The sequence below is a fragment of the Oryza sativa genome, chromosome 6 (assembly GCF_034140825.1).
Source record: "Oryza sativa Japonica Group chromosome 6, ASM3414082v1".
NCBI classification, from domain to species: Eukaryota; Viridiplantae; Streptophyta; class Magnoliopsida; order Poales; family Poaceae; genus Oryza; species Oryza sativa.
Genome location: NC_089040.1, coordinates 17,066,584 through 17,080,721, shown reverse-complemented (window position 1 = coordinate 17,080,721; position 14,138 = coordinate 17,066,584). Strand labels below are relative to the sequence as shown.

Genomic DNA, 14,138 nt, shown 5'->3' with positions numbered 1-14,138 from the left:
AACCCATAGGAAAATAAAGTCATCTTCGGCCATAATCAAATCGGAAGGCTCACCACCCGATGACATTCGAAAATAATGCATACGTTGAAATAAAACAATAGCTTTAAATGGGTTCAACATGCTCAAAGGGTTGTTTGGGATCTGTGTGACTTGCCTTGCAAACAAGCATCTTCAATTCATCTTCAAGAACTTCTCCAACGATCGAACGATCCTCCGAAACAACGGAAAACTAAACCTAGAACGCAAAACGAGAAAAAACACTAATAAAAACCAAATAAACAGTACAATTAAAGTTCATAAATAGGTAGATCTTGAATTTAGATGAATTATGAGACTTGAACGACCTCATTCCGAGTTCGTATGAATTAGATATGAATTTTAGAAGATTTAATTCCAATTAAACCTATTAAAGAAAAGACTATTCCAAATTGATTAAACAATTTACAAATGACTTATAGCTGAGTCAAAAGATTAAAACCGGAAATAGATTAGATCATATTTGGTAGATGACATATATTAAAAAGGAATAATATGCCATTGAAAAGAAAGAACGGATTTATATCGATTTTGGACGGCTGAGATTAATCTCGACCGAGTCGACCAAGATCGGATGGCTTGGATTGACACACAGCAGCGGCACAACAGCGGTTGCGGTGGCACACCTACAGCAGCAGCGCGACGGCGACGTACAACGACTAAACAACGACGTGGCGGCAACAAGGCAGCTAGCGCAGCGGTGACGCTAGGGCAACAGCTAGCGACACAGCAACGGCTGCGCTAGGGTTAGAGCAACAGCGGCGGTGACACGACCGAGGGATTGAAACCTAACCCGAGGGGACACGGATAGAAGTCTCACCGAACCAAAGCGACCGGAGAGGGAGGGTCGACGATGACGATCCGGCGACACACATGGAAACGATGACGACGCTAGGGCCAAACAACAGATTAGATTAGATTAGATTAAATCCCTAGGGATAAATTACACCGGTAAACGACATGGGAGAGAGGAGAGCTCACCGGAGAAGACGACGGCGACGACCAAGATGACGACGGCGAGGGGTGACGGCTAGCGGCAGCGGCGACTAGGGCAGCGGCGGCTAAACAGGAGGAGGAGGCTAGGGGCGGCTGAAAAAAAACAGGAAAAAGATGGGGAGGGGTCGGCTTAAATAGGGGAAGATTGAATAGGATTAGGTGGGCCAAGGGAAGCACGAGAAAGGGGGAGAGGGAGGGACTCGGAGGGGAGAGGGCAGGGGAGGCGTGCACGGCTGGGAGAGGCCGAGAGGGGGAGGGGAAAAGATATGGGAGGAGGGGTTGCCTAGAAAGGAAAGGTGGGGGAAACAGATGCGGTGCCGTTTTGGGAAAGGAAAAGGAAACGATACCGGAAAGAGAATAAGACTCGGCTCTTCATACAAAACGAAATCGTGGCGGCAAAGAGGTCAGCGGATACAACGAACCTCAGACAGGGAGAGTGAACCGGGAATGATTCACAACCAAAGGAGGAAAAAGAAAGAATTATTAATTACTTTTCCAATTAAATTAATCACTGAATGATCTTTCATTTATTAAAAATACTTCCAATGCTCAAATAATTCTGGGAAAAATCCAGAAAATACTTGGACATTAAAAATATTTAATACAATTTTATCTATATCAACTTAATGTTCAAAATTTTCATAGATTTTATTCACACACTTGCTTTAATCATTAAATAATTTCTAAAAATTCCTTTTTCACAACGTTTTATAATTTAGCGATTTCAGGGTGTGACACATAGCTTGTATGTATTCTAGTCTTTTCATGAGATTTAGATTTTGCTTTTAAGGGAGATGATGCATGACATCTAAATTCTACTTGAATTAAGAAAATATGCAATGTTGATGCTAGCATATGGTTTGATCTATAAATGCTATATATATATATATATATATATATATATATATATATATATATATATATATATATATATATATATATATATATATATATATATATATATATATATATGTTTTATTAACTTGTTATTCCTCAAATAGCTTTAATTGCTCATTGTGAAAAAGAGAATAAAAATATGAAAAAAATGAATACCGAATCCTTAGAAACAGTCTTGACGACAAGGACGTATTCGATGTGAGCAAAATAATGGGTGCCGAATCCCTGGAAACAGTCTTGACGACAGGGACGTACTCGGAATAAAAGAGAAAAATATGAGCAAAAAGGCTCAAGAAAAAGAAAAAGTTAAAAAATTCTCTTGGTTATTTTGTGCTAAAGGTTATTTGAGAAAGAGTGATAAATGCAATAGGTATATGTGTTTAGTGTTTATTCTTCAACCTATGTGCTTGTTAAGATGTTGCATTATAAATCATATGAAATCATGAATTCTGATTGTTGATTCAAGCTTAATTGTAAAATCTTTGGTTCATGGTTATACTTTAATGCATGCTTGTTATGTTATAGATGGGTTCATCTTCTTTTTATTGCACCACATGACATGATATGCTATATGTATGCTAAGCTCTTGAACATTAATGAACATAATTCCTATGCTTAATGAAATCATTGTCAAAAGGGGGAGAAGTAATGTGAAAATTTTTGGATTTTTGGGAGAAGCAAGATGAATTTTTGGAGAGTTGTTGAGAAGAGCATGTTTTTGGTTCAATTGGGAATTTCTTTCTTTTAAAAAGGGGGAGAAGTTTTCTTTTGGATTTTTCGAGCACGATGTGTACGTTTGTACGAAGTGTGCTTTTTACCACTTTTGTTTTTATTTTTCAAACACCAAAACATTTTTATGGATTTGCCAATGTGTTCATCAAGGGGGAGATTGTAAAATCAAAGGTGTTTTTGATTATTATTCTGTGATGAACAATTGGGCATTGGAGATTATTGGTTTTGTTATTTGGAATTTATTCACAAAGTGGTTTTGAAGATGATTGGATTTACAGGTGATCGCAGGATTTTATCATTTTGTGTGACCGGTCAGACCGGGCTCTGGTAGCCGGTCAGACCGGCGTGTAATGCGCGGTCAGACCGGCGCAGCCCGCGGTCTGACTGGCCGACACTGTGTCGGTTTCGGTTTCGGGTTGTTTATTTGGATATCCGAGTTTATTTCATGATTATGACTTCTAGAGTTTATTTCATGATTATGACTTCTAGATGGATACTATACGTATGTAATACTATTGTTTGCTGCTAATGAGTCAAGTTGGAGATAGCTTGGTCTCGGAATATAGTTTCTTTGTTTGTTCCATGTGTAGGTGACTCGATGTCTCGGGAGAGTATTTGCGGTGATGGACCGGGAGTCGTCTTGGGGATAAGACGACGTCCGTTGTGGTCAGAGATCATGCGGGATACTTAGGCTAGAGTTGATGCACGTGGTTGATGGAGATTCCATATGGCAAACGATGGAGTTATTGTGTGCGTATGGGATGCGGAGTTGAATTTGGAAGGAATCCAAATTTGGTATGATTGGTTATGTAAAGTTTCTTTCTTGTACTAGTGGGTTTCCTAAGGTGTTTGGGACTCCTAGTATGAGTTTGGTTTGTGGCTTTAGGCTGCCTACCTCATGTATAAATAGAGGGGAAGCATGAGGCTTCCCGGTATCGTTTTAGAGAGCAATAGAGTTGAGTTTTGAGTTAGGGTTTCGAGTTTAGTCGAAATTTTTGTAAGGAGTGCTGTTGGTGCACTTTGTAAAACATAGAGAGAAGTAATAAAGTCGTTATCTACTTTAAGAGTTCTTCGATTTGTGGTTCACTGGGTTTCGGCGGTCTAACCGGTGGCGCACCGACGGTCAGACCGGCGGCATCGTGGCGATCCGACCGGTGGGCACACGCGGTCAGACCGGCGGCGACAGGAGTCGGCGGCAGGCGTTTTCGGCGATTCGACCGATCGATCTACATCGGTCAGACCGACGTTCATCAAGCGGTCAGACCGACACAACTACTTCAATCAGACCACGATCCATCGATTTCGAGGGTACCTTTTATTTCTGCTAAAAGTTTTCGGTTTTTGGGTATACCAACCATTCACCCCCCCCCCCTCTCTGGTTGGCTTAGTTCTTGTGATTCGATTCTACATATCTCACTGAAGAGGCAATCCTCAAGCAAATCAGAGGTCAGTACTGCTGCTACTAGGCTCAGTAACTGAATGTTCCATTTTTGTTTCCAACAGTTTTTAGATTATAGAAGTATAAGTTTTTTTTGCATAAACTAGAATGCCCAAAGTTATTATTACTGTGGACACCACGATTTATATCCTGCTCGATAGACTCATGCACTTGATCACGACTCCATCACAACAATATACCAATATCACTCTGAAATTACTAATATGAGATTATAAAATATTCCAATTAGAATTAAACCTTCCCATTTACTACATATTTGTTTTGAATAATTGAAATAAGTTAACAATGTTGTTTATTTTTTTAAAGAAACACCATGGAAATGAATTCTATACTTGTCTGATTGTTGCTATATATCAAATCTTAATAGTGTCTATATAGTTGGAATATATATAAAAATCATTGTATTTGGTCTTGCAGAGTGTTCACCACTAAGCATCGATCTGGCCATACTTCATTCTGTATATATAAATGGAGATCACATCAACTTTGAGATCAAACCAACGGTCGGAGTAGAGGCCACTCATATATACCCAGACATCAAATACACTACCGTTGATGAGTAACTAAACAGGCTTCTGTAAGGATCATTCATTGATTGCAATCAAGAGTTGCTTTTTTTTTCATCTGCATAAGTGGATTTCTACTGATTGAATGAAGTCTGTATAGTGAGCATTGGACCTTGGATCGGCAGAGAGCTTAAACATTGAGTCTCTCCAGATTTTTTTTTAAAAAAAAAACAAATTATCCCATTAACATGGGAACGAATTTTGGAGTGGCGAATAGGTTACAAGAGCAATTTCTTCCTGGATTAGCTCTGCACCAAATAGCTCGTAAGTAATACTCCGTTATGCAATAACAGGGTTAAGGGTGAGTTCTTATCCGCTATTGGGGGGCAGGTACTTCATAGTTTATTTTGAGCACGCTTTCCATATACCGCTAAACAATGTGTTTCGTACAAAAATTTGTATATAAAACTTATTTTTTTAAAAGTTAAATATACCCACTTTCTGAAGTTTATAATAGTTAATACTCAATTAATCATGACCTGAAGATCTCTCGTTTCGTGTGCGACCGTTCAGCTCAACCTAAAACTTAATTAATAATGACCAAAATGCCCCTGAGTTTAGTGGGATATAAAACAGATAAACTTCTAAACACATATGCCACATAAATATAATTTTAGGCCCACTAAGAAGAATATAGGAACCACAACTTCCGTAAGCGCGTAGTGACAACTATTTGCGTACTAAAAGTGCAAAAAGTGACAAGTAAATGAAAAAGCGGAGATAGTTCTTTATTATTTATTATCAGGTATTGTGGGTGAGGACATGATTCATTGGCCAAAGCGTGGAGGTGCCGGCGATGGCCTAGAGGCTTTTGAGGTGGTCCCTTGCAATTGTGGAGGGCTGGCAGGGGGTGCATGGTTGTTGTGGAGGTTAGGGAGGTGGCGCCTGGCGGTTATGGAGGCCGGGAGGTGCGGGCGATGGCATGGAAGCTAGGGAGGCGGTGCCCGACGGTCATTGATGAGATTGCGATCTGGTAGAAACACGGATTCACCCAATGAACCCGACATTTTGAGGAGGAGAAGTTCGGGGATTCGAATCCGGAAGGTTGGAAAGTTTCAGATTTTGGGTGGATAAGTTGTTTGGTTTAGGTTTAAAAAACCCTAGTTGGAATCAAGAAGAAAAATGGGTGAGGTGAAGAAGATGAAGAGGCACGACTACTGTTGCTCAAATTGGGATTTGGGTGAGATTCGTTCCGTCTAGGTCGCTATTTATAGAGTAAGAAGGCGCTTCAATGGGCCAGCCCTAGAAGTTTTTTCGATAAAGTCTGAAATACCTCTTTGATGATTCAATTCCTCAGTTCAAGTGGAGGTTACTCGGTCATGATATATAGCTCGGCGGCATTCAGGCTTTGAGTACTCATCACGTTTTGTTCTTCTTTGACGGTTTTGATGATACAGAAAACTAGTACCAAGCTTAGTACCCGGGGCTACTGTAGGGTATACGGTACTTGGGTACCTCATAGTGAACCATCGAGTTATTAGCATAGGGTGGGCTGAGTACCTTAGGCCTATCCGCCTTTCTTGTATTATAATCGTAAGAAGAAAAAAAAAGAATAGAAGATTTAACTCAATCTTAGAAAGAAGCTATGCAGAGTTATATTACAAAAGAATCACAAGGTCCATCCAATAATCAAACACTTGATATTAACGTTGCCAATGAACCTAATTGTGTTGATAATAGCACTTGAGGGTGACATTCTGAAGAAGATTCAATATGAACATACATTCTGAAGAATATTCAATATGAACATATAATTGAAGATTTTATCTCAAGAAACACTAAAAGAACGATGCTTTTCAAGTGAAGATTACGCATAGGTATAATTTTTTTGACTATTTTATGTTGCTATGAAATATATTATGAAGTATTAAATTATTCATTTTATTTTAGCAATTAAGTTTAGCATTCTATTAAGATTTTGCACAGGCCCCTGAATTTCACGGGACGGTCCTGATAACGACCAAGATAGTTGAAACGATCCAAGAACTCCATAAAAGGCATGTTTGCCTGTTTCAGGTTGAGAAATTCCTTCTTATTGATTTCCATGAGGCCGGCGAGAATATGAGCAGACCTGAATACCTCCTGATGAACAGCCAAAGATTGAGCTTGGCCTCAATATCGCGAAGCAAATCATCTGCGACAAGTGGATCCGCAACTAGCAGAGGAGAAGTGTAGAGGATGGGTGCGTTGAACATCTGCTAATTTGGACTGTCCTTGATTTGCATTGTGAGCCATGGCAGAACCCATATTTTCACTGTTTGCTAGCATCCGTTCAAACAGCTGGTTTTGTGTGGCTAAAATGTGAGGTAGAGAGGGCTCTTCATCATGACGATCGCCTTCAGCAGCTCGCCGACTGCTGCTGGATTGCCCCGACGAATGAGTACCGGGGCGGATTGGATTGGAAGGAGTTGTCTCGATCGGAGCCCTGACTCCCGGTTGCAGCAGCCATGGATAGGGTGCAAGTCATCCTGCACTCAAAGTACAAAAGAGTACATGAGCTGGCCGCACAAAGATGTGCTAAATTTTATGATAGCTGAATAGAGCACTAGATTTACGTTTCAATAGTGCAATTTGCCCATTTTAAATAAATTAAGCTCAACTTTACATAACAATAAATTCTGGACAGCAAGCATTTTAATTCGAAATGTGAGAATAATCTTGATGGATCACATGGTTTCTCATTGATATATATGGTAGTCATACATAAAGATAGATGGTAGCCATTCTAGACTAAGTACAAGACATGGTGTTACAAAATTGGACTACCAGAGAGTTTATATCGAGATACTACTGTGTGCCCTTAAAAGAGAATTACAATTTTTCGAAGATCCCTAATACAAGGTCTAAGCACTTTCTGAAAATTTGGCTGGAGGATTAGGTACTACAGTAGGAGTTGCCATGGTTAAACAATAATGACGACCATTCCTCTCATAGATATAAGACAGCCCGTGTAACTCTGGATCACTAGCAAGTGCAGGATCAGCCATAGTACTACGGCTCTTATGATCAGGGTATACTGGTGCTGCTGATGGCGGAGGACAGAGGAAGAGAGCACCGCCGCTACTTGCATCACAGCGTTGTCGTTTTCATCACAGCCGCTGTCATCGCCGTCGTCGTCGTCGCAGCTACCATCGCCGCTGTCGTCGTCGTTGCAGCCACCGTCACCGTCGTTGCGAATCTGCGTGCTGCCGGCACTCCCGCTCACGCCAGGGCGCTCCCGAGGACGGAGGCCGCTGGATTCATGCGCCGCCGTCGCTCCCGAGGCCGGGAGGCGGCAGATCCGCGCGCCACCGTCCCTTCCCTGGCTGGGGGAGCGAGGCGGGGAAGGGCGACGAGGTGGCTGGGGGCGGAGATGGAGGTGGCGCGGTGGATGGAGGAGGTGGTGCCGGATCCGCTCGTCGCCGTCCACCGCGCGCCGTCGATGTCGACGAGGCCCTCCGTCGTCACGGTCGTCGTCAAAGTCGCCAAGGCCCCTCCCATGTCGCTGTCGTCGTCGTCGCCGCTGAGCCGCCGTTGCCGAGCCGCCGCCCTTGTCCCGCACCTACACCACCCCACCGGGATTAGAGAGGAGAAGCGGGGATGAGAAGAGGAGAAGAGGGGAGGGAGGAGCCGAGCTCCCGCCGTCCTTACTTGTCGCCGAGCCGCCGCCGGGATTGAAGGGGAGAAGAGGGGAGGGAGGAACCAAGCTCCCGCCGCCCTTCCTTGTCGCGGAGCCGCCGCCGCCGCTGCCACCGGGATTGGAGGGGAGAAGAGGCGAGGGAGGAGCCGAGCTCTCGCCGCCCCTACTCTCGTCACCGAGCCACCGCCGGATTGGACGGGAGAAGCGGGGTCCTGCCCCGATCGCAACGAGCAGCCGCCGCTCGGTCTCAGCCGGCGCCCCGATCTGAGGAGAGGAAGAGGGAGATTGGAGAGGGAGAGGATAAGGTTTCGTTGGTCACTGGTTGAGCTATTATATGGACAGGGAGCAATTCTATGCGAATTTACCAAAATGTCCCTGGTGTGCTGTAGTAGCTACAAAATTGTATGGACAAAATGGACATTTCACCTTAAATTTATGAGAACTTAAATTTAATTTTAGGCTGATTTTTGTGTTTCAAATGCAAAAATTATAAACAACAAAATTTTAGAACACATCGAGAACTACAACTATTGTATTGGTCATTTTTACAAATAAGTTCATTTGAACAATTCAAATTTTGAATTTTTAAAATTTGACAACTTCGAACAAAAAATGGGGTTAATAAATGATTTCAAATAGAAACTTCACCAAAACTGAAGTTATAGAACTCATCGATATGCAAAATTTTTATTTTTGTCATTTCTCCATCTGACTCTATTTGAATAATTTGAAATTGAAATTCAAAGTTTGAGCACTTCAAATAGAATTTTTTATCAGTGAACGACTTCAACTGAAAATGTCATCAACAACAAAGTTGTATAATCCATCTAGATCTACAATTTTTATTTTGGTCATTTGCGACAAAGTGATTTGTAACATTGTTCACAAAATATAGATATCTGGTATCTACATTTTGTGAACAATATTACTGTCGTTTTATCGGATGAAGAAATGACCAAAATAAAAGTTATATATATTGATGAGTTTTACAACTTTGTTGTTGATGACTTTTTCAGTTGAAATCATTTAGTATTTGAAAATGTTGTTTGAAGTTGTCATAATTTGAAATTCAAATTCAAATTATTGAAACAAAGTCATATAGCAAAATGACCAAAACAAAAGTTATAGATATTGATGAGCTATACAACTTTGTTGTTGATGATATTTTCAGTTGAAATTATTTATATTTAAAAAAGTTGTTTGAAGTTGTCATAATTTGAAATTCAAATTTTATATAGGTCAATCAAACTTAAATGAAGAAATAACCAAAATAAAATAGGTAGATCTCAATAAGTTGTACAACTTTGTTTTTGACAACTTTTTCACATAAGCTCATTTAGTATGATAAAATTCGATTCAAAGTTTTCATATTTTGAAATTAATTGACAGGAGGGAGGCAAAATAGACTTCTCGGTGAGGGAGGAGCAAAAGGGCTGGCCCATAATAGGCCTTCTTTCATTCCATATATGTTTAACCTTTTTTTTTCTTTTTATTTTATTATACCATTATGAAGGAGCACATAAAAGATCATACTAAATGAACTTATATGAAAAAGTTGTCAAAAACAAAGTTGTATAACTTATTGAGATCTACCAATTTTATTTTGGTTATTTCTTCATCTGAGTTTGATTGACCTATATAAAATTTGAATTTCAAATTATGACAACTTCAAACAATATTTTCAAATACTAAATGATTTCAAATGAAAAAGTCATCAACAACAAAGTTGTATAACTCATCAATAACTATAACTTTTATTTTGGTCATTTTACTATATGACTTTGTTTCAATAACTTGAATTTGAATTTTAAATTATGACAACTTCAATCAATATTTTCAAATAGTAAATGATTTGAACTGAACAAGTCATCAACAACAAAGTTGTATAACTTATCAATATCTATAACTTTATTTTGGTAATTTCTTCATCCGACGAAGTAATAGTAATATTGTTCACAAAATTTACATATCTCTTACATGGTTTTATAAATTATAAGAGATATATACAAATTTTGTGAACAATGTTACTATCATTTTGTCGGATGAAGAAATGACCAAAATAAAAGTTATAGATATTGATGAGTTATACAACTTTGTTGTTAATAACTTTTTCGGTTGAAATCATTTAGTATTTGAAAATGTTGTTTGAAGTTGTTATGATTTGAAATTCAAATTCAAATTATTTAAATAAAGTCATATAGCAAAATGACCAAAACAAAAGTTGCAGATATTGATGAGTTATAAAACATTGTTGCTGATAACCTTTTCGGTTGAAACCATTTAATACTTGAAAATATTGTTTGAAGTTGTCATAATTTGAAATTCAAATTCAAATTATTGAAACAAAGTCATATAGCAAAATGACCAAAATAAAAGTTGTAGATCTTGATAAGTTATACAACTTTATTGTTGACAATTTTTTTCATTTGAAATCATTTAGTACCCGAAAAATTATTTGAATTGAGAGGAGAGAGAGGTTAAATAGACTTTTCGGCGAGGGAGGAGCAAAAGGGTTGGGCCGGCGGCCCAAGAGGGAGGAGGGGAAGCCGGCCCAATGAGGGAAAGAGTGGCTGCGGGCCGAAGGAGGGAGAGAGTAATACTTGGGCCGAAAAAGGCCCAAAGACAAAAGGGATTTTAATTTGTTTTTTATTTTATTTTAATAGGTTAAATGAACTTTGTGGTATTAAAATTAGTTATTAAGCTCCTAAAATTGATGGAAAATTTCAGAGAATAATTTAGACCACGTAGAATATTACAAAAATATTTCTAGCCATCATTTTTATAGGAAAATTTTAGTTTCTTCATTAATTCACTTGACTAAATTGCTTTAACTTTTAATATATTTTTCTATAAATGCATTATATAAATCTATGACATTTGCTTTGTGCCCCTTATGACAAATTAATATTCGTCACGATCTCCCATCGAAATACTTTATGACGATTTCTAGTTGGTATTAACGACGAACACCTTTTTTTCGTCACTAAGCCACCCCATCTCATACTAATCGTCATAAAATGGATTGTGCTAATGACGAATAGCTCTGACGTCATGAGGAATTCGTCACAGAAGGTCATATTTCTTGTAGTGTACCATAGATAAGATCATTGCTAAAATATCCCTGATGACCCAATGGTTCAATCTGTCTATCAAGTGTGGCGACTCTAGTTTGAACCCTGTCAAGCTCATTCAATGCTAAGGTGAGGTACCTATCCAATGACTGGACTAAGCCTGCAAGATGAAGTGGTGTGTTAAGGTTCCCTGACCGCCCTTCTAAACCTGGATAGTGACTGGTGGTTATCCCCGGCATATGGTGCTGAAAATACACGATAGCTTGGTAAGCAACTTCAAGCATAGCTGAGGGTGCATCCCAGACGTAACCACGGAAATGAGGGCTGTTTCATTTGCCCATCTCCCTTGGATATACAACTCTGATCTGAAAATTCTAAGTGAAGAGCTTCGCTCGGCAGAAAAGCAGTGGTACTCCGGTTGATGGTTATAGCCGAGGATTTGTAACATGAGCCATAGTGTATGGGGCAAGGTTCCTTCTTCGAACCCCCCGGAGTAGCCCAATGGCTGCCAAATGAACGACATCTACAAGATTATCAAGATTATCAACAATAAGAATTAATTAGCAACCTTAAGTGAGGCCCCAAAGAACAAAATGCCGACTTTGTGGAAGGTATAATTTTTTGTCCAGCACATTGCCTAATGTTAAGGTGTTTATAATTTAACTTGTGGATATAATAAAATGTAGGAAAAGTCTACTTTCAGTTCCCCATGAAGTTTTCTAAGTTTGGAAATGGAATTCACAATTTTTATCAGTGGAGAACCCTGGGCTATACATTATATTTGCTAATTGAAATGAACACATCAAATCAAGTAGCAATCATAAATAAAGCCGCACAGTAGGAGCCTCTCCTGCTGTTTTAACCGTAAAAAAATCATATATAAAGCCCGAAGCCTTGAGTAGATAACATAGGAGATATTGTGTCATGCCCAGAAATTCCCGAATAGAAGTCCAAGCAGAATGTGCATTAAAACCCCAGTCCAGGACTGGCCAGGGTACATAAACGACAATGTTGACATACATATCCACGTCTTACAAACATATTAAAGTCTTACATAAATACAACGGAAATTAAAGGATAAACCTAAACTAGGTCTTGACTTGGATAGCAGCGGGCGACACCATTCCACATGCATCCTCGATGGCACAGACGAAGTCTACTCCTCCGAGTAGCCACCATCTGACGCATACTCGAACTCTAGGGAGGAAGGGGAGATAGAGTGTAACATCCTGAAAATTCCTGATAATAAAAATCACTAAAATTTCGAACTTTTTAAAACTTTTGCATCATGCTGGCTGTTATGATTGTTATTGCTCGCTAAACTATAAAATTGTCACAATGGAAAATTAAACTAAATATATACATCTAAGTAATAATCACAATAATATATTATTTATTATTAACCATATAAATATTGATACACAAGATAGCAAAGCCAAATAAAGTACAAGTCAATTATTAGTTTCTATAAGTTACGGATTGAATAGTGTCATGACATCTGAGTAACCATGAAATAGTTGCCACTACAATGACTCTCTATATATAGGAGTGTTCCACTGGAATAATTAAATTAATATCTCTAACTTACAACAAATCTCTCATGGCATAAAATTCACTCATATAAAATAATTGGTCACATAAAATAAATTGATCCCTATATATAAAGATTGAAGGATGGTAGTATCTAATTAAATACTTAGATCAATATTATACCAAGTCTCAAATTACCTCTAGAATAAAATAGATTAAACTTTTCCGTGTAAAATACATTGCTAGACAAATAAGTACAACCAATGAGCTAATTGTATTAATAGTAGTCACATTAGAATATTTTGATTAATTTTTATAAATATCAGAGCCTACAAGTTATATAGGAAATCATAAAAGCTATAGTAAAATTTAAAATATTGGACAATATTAATTTTGGACCAAATTGACATTTGAATACTTAATATTGTTGATCAAATGCATTGGTGAAAATACAAATTGAATTAGCTATCTTTCTCGATTTTTAAATCAACCAAAACCCTAAAAATCTCTTTTTCTTCCAGCATGGCACTGTTCATTGCGCGCCAGGTGTTCGACTCGAACCTAGTGAGCCGAACACCCAGCGACCCAGCCCCCACCACGCGCCCCTCTTTGCGTAACCGTGCGCCACTCCACCGCGTGACCATGCACCATGGTTAGCGAGACCGTGTGCCATGCCGTGCTCGCACGTGGGCCCCAGCCGCGGAAGCCGCTCCGCCCATGCCGCCACGAGCGCCGGCGTCATCGATGTCGCCATCGCGCGTCGCCTCTCGACGCCGAGGGATAACGGCCGCCACCTCGCCCTTCTTCACCCCTAGCTCTGAGGCCTGCAAACCTAATACCGGCCATTTGATTCCCCCAATCCCTGAGTGTGAGAGAGAAGAGAAAACCTTATCCACATCTCATGATGTTTTGGCGCCCCTCCTTATGTCCGCTAGGTAAAACGGAGCCTCCTGCCATAGCTAGAGCTAGAACGCACAGACTTTAGGCTTTAGGTACGATGATGGAGCTACAGAACCTTAATGGAGGAGGAGATCAAACCTTATCCACGTCATCCACCTCCTTGCCCTTATCCGATAGCCATTAGAGCTCTATTTCGCATGGGCATGTGCTGGTGATCTTATCCACACCGTTTCCTTACACCCTAAGCTAAGCCCCTAACAAAAATCCCCATTCCTCTCAGCTTTCTTCCCGAATACATTTCGTCGAACACCTTGTGTGCGTAATCTCACCGC

General features: G+C 39.6%; 1 protein-coding gene across 1 annotated transcript; it reads right to left on the bottom strand.

The window, feature by feature from the left end:
- Nucleotides 1–6,258: 6,258 nt before the first annotated feature.
- LOC136357004 (uncharacterized) lies at nt 6,259–13,660 on the bottom strand. The gene is made up of 4 exons (XM_066311727.1): nt 13,577–13,660; nt 8,317–8,697; nt 7,682–8,227; nt 6,259–7,154 (listed from the first exon to the last, which is right to left on the bottom strand). The coding sequence occupies exons 1-4, from the start codon at nt 13,658–13,660 to the stop codon at nt 6,981–6,983; spliced, it is 1,185 nt and encodes a 394-aa protein (XP_066167824.1). The 3' UTR covers nt 6,259–6,980.
- Nucleotides 13,661–14,138: the final 478 nt, after the last annotated feature.

Bases quoted from the DNA above. Each gene is read 5' to 3' on its own strand.
- LOC136357004 (XM_066311727.1), bottom strand. From the start codon at position 13,660: ATGGCGACATCGATGACGCCGGCGCTCGTGGCGGCATGGGCGGAGCGG. The intron at 8,228-8,316 runs GTAAGGACGGCG...GGGGTGGTGTAG, and splicing joins CGGCGGCGGCTCGGCGACAA to GTGCGGGACAAGGGCGGCGG. The intron at 7,155-7,681 runs GTAGTACTATGG...CTTTGAGTGCAG, and splicing joins ATACCCTGATCATAAGAGCC to GATGACTTGCACCCTATCCA.